The sequence below is a fragment of the Anabrus simplex genome, chromosome 3 (genome assembly GCF_040414725.1).
Source record: "Anabrus simplex isolate iqAnaSimp1 chromosome 3, ASM4041472v1, whole genome shotgun sequence".
Classification (NCBI taxonomy): domain Eukaryota; kingdom Metazoa; phylum Arthropoda; class Insecta; order Orthoptera; family Tettigoniidae; genus Anabrus; species Anabrus simplex.
Genome location: NC_090267.1, coordinates 26,619,010 through 26,634,608, shown reverse-complemented (window position 1 = coordinate 26,634,608; position 15,599 = coordinate 26,619,010). Strand labels below are relative to the sequence as shown.

At 41.2% G+C, this 15,599-nt stretch overlaps 1 protein-coding gene across 2 annotated transcripts in view; it reads right to left on the bottom strand.

Annotated features, from left to right (window-relative positions):
* The window catches only part of nst (phosphoglucomutase 3-like protein nst), a 138,035-nt gene extending 127,022 nt beyond the window's left edge, over positions 1-11,013 (bottom strand). Inside the window, exon 1 of one of the 2 annotated variants that reach the window (XM_067142493.2) lies at positions 10,878-11,013. In XM_067142493.2, the coding sequence (XP_066998594.2) occupies positions 10,878-10,984 (107 nt within the window). In that variant the 5' untranslated portion in view covers positions 10,985-11,013. The remainder of the gene's footprint in view (positions 1-10,877) is intronic. The other variant, XM_067142494.2, reaches the window with a different exon arrangement.
* Positions 11,014-15,599: the final 4,586 nt, after the last annotated feature.

Here is a 15,599-nt window from a genome sequence, read left to right as displayed (position 1 = left end):
TCAATCAAGCTATATTATAAATTCTGATATCTACTTGGGAGCAGCTGGTGGTGTAAGTAATGTTACTGAGCCCCTGATGTCCAGGCTCTGAATAATTACTGGGGTAAAGCCCATGCAATATTCATGGATAGATTTTACAGAAGTCTATCTTTGATGAGAATGTTGTGGAATGAGAAAACGTTCGGGGATAGAACAGTTATGAAGAACAGAAAGGGGCTCCCCAAAGATTTGATAGCCGGGCTGAGTGGCTCAGACGGTTAAGGCGCTGGCCTTCTAACCCCAACTTGGCAGGTTCGATCCTGGCTCAGTCCGGTGGTATTTGAAGGTGCTCAAATACAACAGCCCCGTGTCGGTAGATTTACTGGCATGTAAAAGAACTCCTGCGGGACTAAATTCCGGCACCTCGGCATCTCCGAAGACCGTAAAAGTAGTTAGTGGGACGTAAAGCAAATAGCATTATTATTATTATTATTATTATTTGATAGATCTGAAACTGAAAAGAAAAAAAAAAAAAAGGAAGAGGTCTCCCTTAGGCATTTGAATTAACTGCCCTTTCTAAAGTGGAAGGATACCCGTAATGTTTTCATGCTCTCCAATCTGTACAGAAATGGCTCCACTGCAGTATTAACCAAAGCAAAACAAACTCCTATAGAGAAGTCCTACCCCTTGTAGTGCTAAATTAAATAAACAAAACTGGAGTTGAACGAGAAGATCAGCTGCAGGCATACCACTCTTTTTCGAGGCAGAGTGTCAAGTAGTGGAAGAAACTTTGCTTTCACATTGTGGTGATGGGAACTGTTTTTGTTGTTATTATTATTAACAACAATGGTGCTTTCACGGCCCATACTTGTAGACATATGAGCTTTTGGGCTTATGCCATGTCAAGAACACAAGATGAAACTCTACATTTCACAGAGAGCTTTACTCCGCGTCTTTAGAAGAAAATCTCGACTGTTTACGAAGAAAGTCTTCTACAATAAAGAGGGTTGAATTTAAGAATGCTTTACCGTTGGAGAACTGTAGTGGTACACTCGTTTGTCACCAGATGGCTCGCTGTATGCTGGCACAATGCTCCAAGAGGGAGCTGACGATAACAAAACCTCCAATTAAGATATTCTATCACACCATGTGTGTAGGGTGATGATCAGGGATGAATGTGGTAGAAAAAAATAGAAACTAATAAACTAAAACAAATGCAATAAAAACCACCAGGATAGAATAGAACAGAGCTGAAAAATGGAAAGGAAGTATGTGGAAAAAACCAGAGGATGATAATGATGTGATACGGTGTGAGGGGTTTGGGGCAGGTTATGAAAGCAAGACATCAACACATAACACACAGCTTGTTATTTTGTTTCGGTGTTTTCCAAATTCGTACGTTCATCATCACCAGTTGGTTCACTCCATTCATCGTCTGTTTTTCTCCACATAGTTTCTTTCCATTCTTTAGCTCTGTTATGTTCTATCCTGATGTCTTTCGTTGCATTTGTTTTAGTTTCAATTTTCTTCTACTACATTCATCTCTGATCGTCTGATGTCCTCTCTGATACTTCTCAAGTGCACACGGTGTGATAGAACATCTAAACTGGAGCTTATGTTGTCGTCAGCTCCTGCTCTCCTTGGTAGGCCAGCTAGCAAGAATGAGGAGGCACGTTGCTCGGCTTCTACCCAGTAGTTCTCAACCCTGGACCGTAAGTCAGAATATTAGTAGAGGATGCTGCATCCGGAGGACAAGGAGAATGATAAAAATGTTGATTCCCACAGAAAACCTGAAATATTTGTTCCAAATGAGTAAATTTATAACACCAATATAGTTGGTCTGTTACTGGACATTATAAATTTTCCAGCTTCTCATTTCTGGTAGCCAGCGTTTCGTTCCAGTGTTCTATTACACAGTGTGCTCACTGGGGCAAAACGCTGGCTACCAGGAATGAGAAGCTGGAAAATTTATAATGTCCAATAACAGACCAACTATACTGGACAAGAAGAAGACAGTGTTCTCTACTGGCCAGGGGTGTGGCAGTTCATCATTATGTCCTTTGGACTGTGTAATGCATCTGTGGCTTTTAAGCGACTGATGGAGTCCATGCTGAGAAGGCTCATGCATGGCGCCTGCCTGGTCCACCTACATGATATCACTGTGGTAGGACGCACAATCCAGGAACACCTGGAAAACCTCCAGAAAGTGTTCCTGAGACTACAAGGTGCTCACCTAAAGCTGAAAACTGAGAAATGCCAACTATTCCAGCAGGAGGTATGCTCACATTGTGTTACCAGAGGGAGTAGCTACTGACCTGGAATAGCTAGAAATTGTTACAGAATGGCTTGTGCCGAAAGACAAGTGGGGAGTTCACGAGTTTTCTTGGCCTGTGTACCTAATACAGGAGGTTCATTGCTGGCTTCGCTAACATCTTGAAGCTGTTCACGCAGCTCACAGGCAAGAAGAGGCTGTTTCGATGGTCACCGGATGCAGAGTCTGCATTCCAGTTATTCAGGATTCCCTATGCTCACCACCTATTTTAGGTTGTTCCATGCCTGGAGAGTTTTGTTGTCGACACCAATACCAGTAATGTGGGGACTGGTGGCATGCTGTCACCAATTCAGGACAGACAGGAAAAGCGATAGTGTTCTACAACAAAACATTATACAAGACCAAGAAAAATGACTGTGTGACCCACCATGAACTACTGGCATCAAGAAGACTCCTGGAGCACTTCTACAAATACTTGCATGGTCAGCAGTTCCACCTATGCAGCAACCATTAAACATCTGGAGGCACAGCTTGGTTGGTGAAACACCTGCAGCAATATGACTTCACTGCCAAACACTGACAGGGAAGGAAACTCTGCAGTGCTGACACCATGTCCAAGAGATCATACCCTGAGACCTGTACCCACTGCCAGAAGATTGGGAGGCAGTAAACATCCAAGCTGCAAGAGCTGTGCCTGGGATTGTGTTGCCCTGAGGGAGGAGTTGCCTACAGGTGAGGACACTGAACAGATGCTGTGAGAAGTTGAGTTGGACAGCAACCAACATGAAAGGACATTGTCAGGTAATGAACTTCATTCCGGTTCCGTATTGACTTTAAATATCCAAGATAAAACTCTAAAAGAATTTAATTGTATCAAGTCCACCTGTTCAATACACGTTTGCCATTTGATAACTGATCTGTCTAAAAACTAAAAGCTACATAGGACATGTTTCGACCTAACCATCATCTAAAATAACATAAAAGATGAAAGACATATACAAAAACAGTCAATCAATCAATATTCTAAAGGCTAATGCCTTGTCGATGCAACCACTCTTTTCTTTCATTGGCTGTTTGTTTCAGTTCCATGTAATTGACACAACCTAACCTCTACTTGATGTCGTCCAAATACTTCATCCTAGTATTGTGTCTGATGACATGTCCAATAAATTTTAATTTCCTGTTTTCCATTTTGTTTAAAAAACTTGAGATAAAATACAATCAACAAATGCAATGGAAATCTATGTTTAAATTGTACATAGCTTCAATCTTGGATGAATTTAGTTGTAACAAGTGTGGGTCCAACCGTTTGGTTGGCTGGAGGAAATACTTAAAAATTGTGAAGACTGTTAAATGTTGTTCTATTTGTCACGCTTCTGGAAACGAGTGAAGTTTTGAAAAATTTGTTACATTTCTTCATGGAGAATATAGTATAGCCAGGATCTAAAAGTGAAAACAAAAATATGAAGTAGAAGTGAAAGGTAATATGAAGATTCGCAAAATATTACTCGCTTCCTCTTTCCTCCAGCCCTATGCTTGTATAGATCAGGTTGGGTCAGTGTTGACCTCCACACTGACTGGCAACCATTCTGATGTGTTGGGTGGGTGAAACAGCAGGTGACGGGAGGGAGAGTGAGTGGAAAGATGGGAGGACAGACCAGTAATGCGTGTTGCGACAGATTTAATTGAGCTTTGCTTCAGATCTTTCTCGATTATTGTGTCAACCAGGATGTTCATTTTTTAAGATTATGGATGGGATTGGATTTCTGATCAAGGCTTACGCCTATATAAATATTTTCTAAAATTTCTATGTATAAAAAGAGTTTTGTCTGTACATTACTCAGAATTAAAAAAGGATGGTGTTCCTGTATCGGTCGTGTCCACAGTAACAAGGAACTGCACTTTTTAATTTTCCATAATTTCTGTTTGTAGGTACGTACACGCATCACGAGAAAACGGCTGAAGAGAATTTAATGAAAATCGGTATGCAAAGTCGGGAAATAAGTCGCTATGAGAATGCAAAGTCGGGAAATAAGTCGCTATCAGAATGCAAAGTCGGGAAATAAGTCACTACAATCTAGGCCATAAATAATTTTATTCACATTGAGTGAAATGGTAGTTTAGGGGAAAGCCTAAAAGTTACTTCTCAAATATTTATGTTACTAGTAGTCATATCTTAATGAAAATCATACGTAAAGTCGGAGAACAATGGACTACAGTCTACGATATTAATAATTTTATAAGACGCCCCATTATCACAGAGTCGAAAGAAAACTAAATGTGAAGGCCTGTAATATAGAAAGCTCATAAAATTGATCAACAATAACATTACACTGACCACTGTTTGTTGTGATGTGCTTTGTGTCTTCTGTTGCCACTCATCTCCGATATATAGGATTACTGCTGCATACAGAGTATTTTTTTATAAAATTTGCTTTATGTTGCACCGAAACAGATAGGTCTTATGGTGACGATGGGATAGGAAAGGGCTAGGAGTATGAAGGAAGCGGCCTTGGCCTTAATTAAGGTACAGCCCCAGCATTTTCCTGGTGTCAAAAAGGGAAACAAAAGAATACCATTTTCAGGGCTGCCGACAGTGGGGTTCGAATCCACTATTTTCCGGATGCAAGCTCACAGCTGCATGCCCCTAACCACATGGCCAACTCGCCCGGTCGTACCGACTGTAACAGCCTGCCTGAATATATGATAGATGCCTGCCTGGCCATCAAATGATGTAGATGTTGATTCCCATAGGGAACCTAGAATAAAATGGAAATGAGACATAGCTCTCATAGTGCATTGGCACTGCTGGTGGCTTCAAATAGCCTATGCAGTGGCCTCCACAGTATGCACTATCCTTGCGTCTTGGGTGGTGTGCTAAGTCCCAACTGACGAGCCTAACTTAGCACACGAGGGCGAAACGCAGGCATCCAAGAATGAGTTAGCTGGAAAAATTTATAATGTCCAATAACGGACCATTATATTGGTATTATTGCCTGAATATAGGCGGGAAGTAGATGGGGAATTAGATAACTTTCTTCTTTAGCATGCCATTCCTCTGGTTCATAAATTTTCTGATACTACTGGTACGTAACATACTAGTTCATCATAGCATTCGAGCTATTCAATCCCTACTCTAAGGCACTGATTGGAATAAGCAATGTGCACATTTAAGGAAAGGTTCTTTTAACATCTTCAACACACAGTTCCGGCCACAAGATCCTTTCACTCCAGTATAATACAACATCGTATTTTATGAAGATAGTTCTCATATAGGCATGATACTGTATAGGCTTTTGGGCTTATGCTGTATGAAGAAAATAAGGTGAAATTCTTAACATTTCGCAGAGAATTGTGCTCTGCGTCATCAGAAGAAAATCTCGACTGTCCACAAGAAAGGCTTCTTAAACAATGACATTTTGAAATTTAGACATTATAATAGAAGTGGAAATGGTACGTTCTATTTCTAAACTACCTAAATCAGCAACATCCTTCAATTAAAATCACTATGGAGATGGAGTCAGACAGATGCCTTCCTTTCTTGGATGTTCTAGTAAGAAAGAAACCGGACGGCTCCTTAGGATATACCGTCTATCGTAAGCCTACCCGCACAAATCGCTATCTTCATGCAGATTCTCACCACCATCCAGCACAAAAACAAGGCATTCTCACGACACTCGCCAAGAGGGAGAGACGAATTTGTGAGCCATCAAATATCTAGGTGAAGATGGACATGTTCAAGGGTAATGGTTACAGCGATTTGCAGATTCATAGAGCCCTGCATCCCAGAGAAACGACCAAGCAAAGCTCACAGAAGAAAAAGAAGTGTAGGTAACTGCCTACTTGCCTTACTTTCACAACACCACAGATCAAATTGCCAAGGTCCTCTGCAAACAATACAACAACTGTGCTTGGCACCGCCACTAAAATTGCTCACAGTGAGTAAAACCAAGGACAAATTGTCCCCACTTTTACATCCTGGGGTACACGAAATTCCCTGTACTTGCGGTAAGGTATACATCGGCCAAACATGCCGGTCCACTGGTACCCGTATCAAGGAACATGAACGTAATATTCGTCTCAACCAGCCAGACAAATCGGCAATAGCTGAGCACGCTCTATCGTCGGGTCATGATGTCATGTTCCAAGATGCTCGAGCTCTTACCCACACTAGACACACAGGAGGCTGTGGATATACGTAGAAATCCTAACAATTTCAACAGGGACACTGACTATCAATTAAGTAATACCTGGTTGCCAGCCATTAAGGATTTAAGTAGGTAGTTCCCTTCCCTGTCCGTTCACTATTGTTATTTCATCTTGGTGTTTTTCAAATTCGTACGTTCCTCATCACCAGATGTTTCATTCCAGGCTTGTGTCAATGTCATATACCTGTCAATGTCGTATGATACGTACGCATATTATGCGACCCTCTTAGACTGATTATGACGGTTTGTTCAGCTTCCGCTTCGAACGCTAGCGCTGTGCCATGTCCGGGGAGCCATCTGGTGATGAACGTACCATTTCCACTTCTATTATAACATCTAAATTTCAAAAAGTCATTGTTTAAGAAGCCTTTCTTGTGGACAGTCGAGTTGTCCTTCTGATGATGCAGAGCACAGTTCTCTGCGAAACGTAAAGAATTTCACCATATTTTCTTGACATGGCATAAGCCCAAAAGCCTATACAGTATCATGTCTGTAAGTACGGACCGTGAAAACATCAATGGCAACAGTTCTCATATATATTACCAATTGACTTAGTGTCGTTTTAATGCTCACAGAGGAACACCAACTACTCTTTTAACCTATTACCGCATTGCACACGGCATACAGTTCTCTGTATATGTTGTGGCTACCAATGCCGCACAAAGGACCCAAATGTATAAAAAAATTAAGAGTGTCAGACTTTGAACCTGTTTTTCTGCGAGGCTCCTCAGCTTCAGTTTTTTTATTTGTGACTAACAAGTTTTCAAACTTTTACAAATTATGTACTAAAACCTGGACATTTAGCATTATTATGCTTTGTATTTTAACTTGTTCTAGTTTTAATTATGAGGGTTAATTTTGTGTGTTTAAACTTTACTATGTATCTTTGTATAAATACCCTACTTGGCTGATGGTGACGTCCATGGATGTTGAAACCGGTACCATAAATGAATGAGGTTGTAATTTTTATTCAACAATGAAAATGAAATGTCGTATGGCTTTTAGCGCCGGGATATCCCAAGACGGGTTCAGCTCGCCAGGTGCAGGTCTTTCTATTTGACTCCCGTAGGCGACCTGCGCGTTATGATGAGGATGAAATGATGATGAAGACAACACATACACCCAGCCCCCGTGCCGTAGGAATTAAACAATTAAGGTTAAAATCCCCACTGTCAGCAGCCCTGAAGATGGTTTTCCGTGGTTTCCCATTTTCATACCAGGAAAATGCCGGGGCTGTACCTTAATTAAGGCCACGGCCGCTTCCTTCCAATTCCTAGGCCTTTCCCATTCCATCGTCGCCGTAAGACATATCTGTCGGTGCGACGTAAAGCAAATAGCAAAAAAAAAGGAAAGGTGTGCAATGTGTAGAAAACTGGTCAGTGGTAAATGCACTTCAAAGATGACCAAGCAAAGTGTGTGTGTACAGTACGACAAACAAGTCAAAAAGCAGAAAGTGACATTCTTGCATATACAGGGTCTTTATTTATGCTTCGCAGGGACTTTATCGCTCGACCTTGGCCGCCGATGACAGGCCGCTACCGGCCACTGGCGCACACAGTTTCCGACACTTCTGCAGTTGCTGAGCTCTGAGATAGTAGGGTATTCAATGAAGCTACTGCATACTGTATGTCGTACTGTATAGTGTTTTATTGTGATTGTGTATAGTGCTGTAATATATGTGGAATATTTATTACGTGAACGTGTATATCTGCACAATACTTACATTAAGTGCAGAAAATCGTGCATTGACCATTGTTTGTTGTGATGTGCTTTGTGTCTTCTGTTGCCACTCATCTCCGATATATAGCATTACTGCTGCATACAGAGTACTTTTTTTTAAAATTTGCTTTACATTGCACCGAAACAGATAGGTCTTATAGCGATGATGGAATAGGAAAGAGCTAGGAGTGTGAAGGAAGAGGCCTTGGCCTTAATTAAGGTACAGCCCCAGCATTTTCCTGGTGTGAAAAAGGGAAACAACAGAATACCATCTTCAGGGCTGCCAACAATGGGGTTCGAAACCATTATCTCCCGAACGCAAGCTCCCAGATACAAGAAACAAACCGTGTAGCCAACTCATTTAGTTTTCTATAAGATAAGCCAATGCTAATTCAGAACCCGAATTAACAGCAGGGATATGACAAGGATATTTAATTATAATTAATAACTTCATTTTCCTCTACTTTCTCCTCCTACCATCCCTGCAAACTTTTTCAGGTCGGCACTTGAAGTGGATTGAGTACAGTTTTATAACCGGATGACCTTTCTGATAGGGAAGTATTCCCGATTGTGTATATCTATGGTGGTTGGCAGTATGGTGTGTATAGATGAAGACAACTAGTCCCTGAGCCACAGGAATTAAGCCTACGTAGTTAAAATCCTCACCCCGGCTGGGAATCAAACCCACAGCTCTCCAAACCGAAGGCCATTTAGCCTAGGAACTGGACTACCTTAAATCAAAGCCAAATCATACCTACATACATACATACATAATCATTATAGACTTATGCCTTTCAGCGTTCAGTCTGCAAGCCTCTGAGAGTTTACTAAACGTCGCCATAATCCTCAATTTGCAACTAGTGTTGTTGCCTCATTTAGTTCTATACCTCTTATCTTTAAATCGTTAGAAACCGAGTCTAACCATCGTCGTCTTGGTCTCCCTCTACTTCTCTTAGTCTCCATAGCAGAGTCCATTATTCTCCTAGGTAATCTATCCTCCTATGTTGCGTGCAATGGTATTCCTGATAAAGAGCTTTACCCCAGACTCTGCCCTTCCCTTTCTAACATCCGTCAAGTACACTCTATAATCTCCTATCTCTTCCTCATTATCTCCCCTTACCCACATATCACTTACTCCTAGCACATCCAGATGCATCCTCTTTGCTGACTCAGCCAATTCTACCTTCCCTTCCATAAGCCCCATTAATATTGATAGCTCCCCATCGAATTCCATTTCGTTCGCCAAGTTGTTTCCAAGGAGTCCCTCGCCTGTCAAATGGGAGTGGTACTCCATTACTCCCATAGGTCCGAGGCTTGCTTAAAATGTTCTGAGCTCGGTAAATTCATGAAGCAGGATGCTACCCTACTTGCACATAGTCCAAGTGAGGATCTCTCCTCTAACGGGTTATGGACCACCGATGAATTGTATAGTCCTAGCCGCCTGAATACAAGGAGGGCCATGACTCAGAATATGTCCGAGATGCCCACTCCCATTCCATAGCAAATGGTATCCCGACTCTCAGGACCACTTACTAGGCCACTCAGCCGTTGCCCATGGTTCACGAACTCGGGCGTGACTACAGTAACCCACAAACATGAATAAACATTCGGGAAATTATTCTACAGCAATTGGAAACTGAAACAACTTAAAATATCTGGAAGAGCACATATAGATAACATTTTAGTGTGTGCAAAATCACAAGCAAATCTGCAAAGAAATTTACAAATATTAAACCTGAACAAATTAGTTAAGCAAAATATAGTTATAAAACAAGGAAACACCAAAATAATGATGGAAGAAAACTAAGGAGCCCTGTATAATGAACTTTGTGGGAAAGGAACTACAATGAGTAAAGCATTCCAAGTAAGCCTACTTGGGATTTACTGCTGATCAGTAAAAACAAGACTGTCAAACATAAGTAAACTTTATTTCGCTATTAATAAAGAAATCGTAAGAAAGAAGAAGATAAGCAAGAAGACAAGGAAGTATATAATTCAACCTACATCCCAACACTTCCATATACAAACTGATCTGGACACCGAACAAAAAAACAAAAGAAATTAAATATTTGAGAAGAGTTAGGGCCTACCTTTAAAGAGGGAAGAATGGTGAAATATCTGTAAAATCGCAATGCCAGGCAGGGAATAGTTACCAGCTGCACTGCCTCTTAAAACAATACCACCACTACCTAAACACTTAATGGTAAAAGAGGACCAGATTAAGTAAGTTAGTCTAATTAGTGACTAGACTAACACCTGACATAAACTAAAGAAGTTCTCTGTGCAGCAGATTGGGAACAAGCTGAGAACTCAGTTCTCCTCCAGCAAAGCTAGAATATGAGGATACAACACTAATAAAGTTACAGTATATCAATGACATTCATGGAAAATGGGAAGAGGGAGGTTACTGGCCGTCTTCGCTCAAAAAAGTGGAATCTTAAGTCTAATAAAACATAAGATTGCGATGTTGATATACGCCCACTATAAATTCTGGACATGAGAAAACAGAAAGGTGACATTTCCGATAAGCATAAGAAACATACAAATTTTCTTCAGAAAACACTAACGTATAGGAAAGAAATAATGCCCCCTCCGAGTATCAGAATGTGCCAGTAACCTGTCACACAAACAGCTGTTACTACAACATGGGATTTCTATGACATCTATTCCATAATGAAGATATAGATCATAAGATTTACCGTCCTCTAAATCCAGCTGTTCCATACTGAACAAATTTATCTTTTAGTCGAGGATGTTTACTCACAGCAACCTCACCGGCAGTCACAAACATTCTATCTTCTTCCATACTACCACGCACACAATCTCAGTTCGCCCGAATCTGAGATGACCGGCGATTGTTAAAAATTCACAGCGGAACGTTGCAAGCACACCAACCTAACACTAGTTTTATTCTCCACCGATATTTAAAAAAATGGATAATTTCTACACAAGGAATTCCATTTTCTTCTCAAGTAGTATAAACACACAATGGAGGTACAAAATTATTAAGAAATTAATTTATAAGCATACCCTTTCCTGGTCTGTACACTCCAAAGCAGAGCCATCTACAGTTAAAGCCGGAAGGTACGTTTGGCAACGCTGTATCTATCTGTCAAGCGGAGGCCGAGAGAAAAGGGGGCGTGACCGATTTTGAATGACTTCACCCATGTTCACTACATTTAGACCAACACGATGATTGTGATAAATGCACACTCTTCGTAAAATGGTACTAAGAAACACATACATCAATAAATGCACTCATTGAAATGCATGAATAAAATAAAAACAAAACACTTTAAAAACAGTACTCACAAGCTCGATTATTGTGGAGCGTTGACAGCTTCCTCCGCTTAGTGTTTTTATCCTCACTGCTGACATAACTCGTGTTCTTCATCTGATTTCAGCACTTATTTAACACGTCATTGGAAAATGAAGACAATAAACAATCTATCGCACCATTATTGTCACGCCCACAACGACGGCGTTCAAACCAGAAATCTTCCTAAAGCAGCCCAGGATAGAGAAAATAGAAATTCTTTATAATTTTCACAACACATATGATCTTCGTATACCACTGTTCTGCAGACACACACAATACAATGTGATGGCACCCCTAACCCATCTTTCTGAAGTTCTTCAAAAGTGTCACAGCTTATACTTGATATTGTCCTTATTGTATACTCAGAAATGTAGCCTGCAGCATATTGCCCCTGACATCTCAAAATGCCCACCAAAAATTCGCATGATAAATGTGAGTCTAACTTGTTTATTATTTCCATATTGAGCCCAATAACATCTGTCTTGATGGAATTAGACATTTTCCATACCACCACCACCGCAACCCCAGAACACCCTTAATCCTAATTTTCATCTCACTCTCTAGGACTTGAGGTGCAGAAACATTGCAGTTACAACCAATAAGCTATACGAAACCTTCTTTCTAAGTTATCACTTTGAAAGTTTCTTGACAGTAAATAATTTGATTTCACAGTTCCAACGAAACTTTTTGAGTAAGGCCTTACTATTTTTCCTTTTAGTGCAAATAATAATAATAATAATAATAATAATAATAATAATAATAATAATAATAATAATAATAATAATAATAATAATAATAATAATAATAATAATAATAATAATAATAATAATAACTGTTTTTGGAGACGCCAGGATGCCGGAATTTAGCCCATCAGGAGTTCTTTTACGTGCCAGTAAATCTACCGACACGAGGCTGACGTGTTTGAGCATCTTCAAATTAATACTACCGGACTGAGGTAGGATTGAACCTGCTACGTTGGGGTCAGAAGCCCAGCGCTTCAACCGTCTGAGTCACTCAACCCGGCCCTTTTAGTGCAAAGTTCGAATTGTTGCGTTAGACATATGAGTCAAACAAAGAGTGTGCTTTTACTGCTTACCTAACAATATGAGACTGTGAAGCATGTTAATAGATTTATGTGTACACATTTAACACTAACACTACTAGAAGTGGTTCCTATATAATTTGCATTTAGTTTAGACTACTTTGATATTTTACCATTTGCTAAACATGTCATTTTTTTTACCAACACCTGGTAACTTAGAATATACAGTGACATTCATATCTTGGAGAATTTTGAGTAAATGGGTTACATTTGGCATATCATCCATCTTCTTGTTTACCCTACTGTACATTTCCAGGCTCCTATCTTCAGGATCTTTTCTTTTAACACTTTTCGATGATAAATATTTTGGAAATTTTGGGAAAATAATTGGATATGCATCAGGGAGAAGCTCATTAGGTTTAGGTGGTAGTAGAGTTACGTTGACTTTACTATCACAAATTTTATCCCCTGTTGAAAAATTTCGTGTGTAACATGCATACGACTGAATCCTTCCCAGGTTCCCAATTATCCCGTTTAAAATGACAAATCCTTTTTTGTTTTAATTCTTCGTCTGAAGGAAAACTAAACGAGGTAACAAAACACTTTCTGATGCTATAGTTGTTACGGTATATGGGAACAAAACATTTTTTTTTTGCATCTGCAAATACACGAAACATTTTATTAATAAGCCAAATTCAGTCCGCACCATCACAAATAATAACGTTGTTGATTTAACGTCCGACTAACTACTTTTACGGTTTTTAGGAGACGCCGAGATGTCGGAATTTTGTACCGGAGGAGTTCTGTAACGTGCCAGCAAATCTACCGACACGAGGCTGACGTATTTGAACACCTTCAAATACCACCGAACTGAGCTGGGCTTAGAAAGCCAGCTCTACAGTCCAAGCTATTCAGTCCTGGTTAGCCTTCGCATTCTTTCGATAATATGCTCTACGTATGATTATTCTATCACATACCGGTACCTTGTTATATACAGGTACCTACTCGAACATATTCGTGAAAAATTAAACGAAACACGAGACGAAGTTCACTAGACATCAACATACACGGAGAGATCCCGCGCTTTCACCTTGGCCTCCATTGGACGTTGCCAAACTTACATAACTCCGGCTTGTAACTGTAGTCGGCTATGCTCCAAAGACATCAAGTTGCCTATTATCATTAGAGATGAGCCTTACCCCTAGAATTTCGTGTTTGTCATCTTTAACTTTTTCGTAGCTTACAAATTCTTCTTTCACGAGAATGAATACTCTCCCTCCTACCATTTCTATCCTGTCTCTACGATACACCCTCCAGTTCCGTGAGAAAATTTCTCCATCCATTATATCATTTCTCAGCCATGATTCAACTCCTATTACAATATCTGATAAGGCAAATGCTGGGGCTGTACCTTAATTAAGGCCACGGCCGCTTCCTTCCCACTCCTAGCCCTTTCCTGTCCCATCGTCGCCGTAAGACCTATCCGTGTCGGTGCGACGTAAAACAACTAGCAAAAAAAGTATATATCTATTGAATTAATTCTATTCCTTTCTTTACAATACTTCTACAGTTGAGCACTAACAGTTTTATGTCATCCCTACTTGATTTACAGTTCCCTGTTCCCTTAACACCGCTGCCTAGGCCACCCTGTTTCCCTGAATGTACCTCCCAATAACCCTAAATGCAGATCAGGATTGATTGATTGATTGATTGATTGATTGATTGATTGATTGATTGATTGATTGATTGATTGATTGATTGATTGATTGATTGATTGATTGATTGATTGATTGATTGATACTTTCCCATTACTACTACTAACAAAACAAACCCCATGGCACTACAGCACCTTGAAGGGGCTCGGGCTGGGAGGGACTCACAATTCTCTTTTCGTCGGCCGGGTGACGCCTCACCTATAATTTCGCACCCCGCTGACCATAATAAAGCACATAGGCTGGCACCGAGATGGAGGTCGGCCTTCCCTCTACCTACACTTGCCTCGTTTGTGATGTCCACCTCGACATTCTGGAAGAGGATATTCTCATTGCCCTTCGACCATCTGGAGTCCACTGCGCTTCCCGGCTCCTCGCCGGTCCAGGAACTTCAGACGTAGTACTGCTCTATTTGGCCTCTTCACCCGACCGGGACCACATCATTCATCATGGAGCACTGATCAACAATTGTCTCCATCGTGTGGTAGCTACGCCCCCACGCATCATGGCACAGCTTCCCGACAGCGACCAAAAACGCCTGCATCAGTCATTTCGTTTCCAGCAACAACACCTCCTTCATACCGCTCACCTCCTCTACCTTCGCCTCATCACTACACCTCCCCTGTCATTACCATCACCACTACTACCACCACCACCACCAGTTCTGCACACACCTCCCCTAACTTTCCTCTTACAACTTCCGTAATGTCCCATCCTTTTCCCCTTATGACGTTTCCTCCCCCCGCCTCTCTTTCCCCTGCTCAAAATCCCGCTCAGCTCCAGCCGCCGGCCGAGAAAACTACAGCACGTCGCCTATCATCGCCACCACCACCGACAGAACAACAGCCAACTTCCAGCTGCGTTGTCTGTGGGGTAGACCCTGGTCTGACTTCTAACCTCATCGCCCATACCCTTCGCCAATCAGGACTCCCAGTATAATCCGCCTCCCGAATATTCAACGCCGATGGACCTACATACCTGCTGCGGCTCCATCTACCGACGCCCGAAAACGTTCGCCGCCTCGTCCATCATGGCTTATAACTCTACGGCCGTCACCACCGCGTTGAACATTCCACCTCTCCTCCCAAATCCTTGAATCGACTACCCTCACCTCGTCGATGTCCCGGGCCTACCCCTCCTCCCCAATCTTGTACTTCCAATCACCATTTTCCCCCACCTCCATCCAGTTCCTTTTTCCCGCATCTGCTGCCCTCCGACAATCTTCGCCTTTTCCTTACGTCACTTGCGCACTTCTCCTCCTTTTATCACCTCTTTGCTCTCCACTTTTTCCCTAGCACAACTCTTTAAATCTAGTTTCTTTGTATTGCTGTATGATTCACTTGTATTG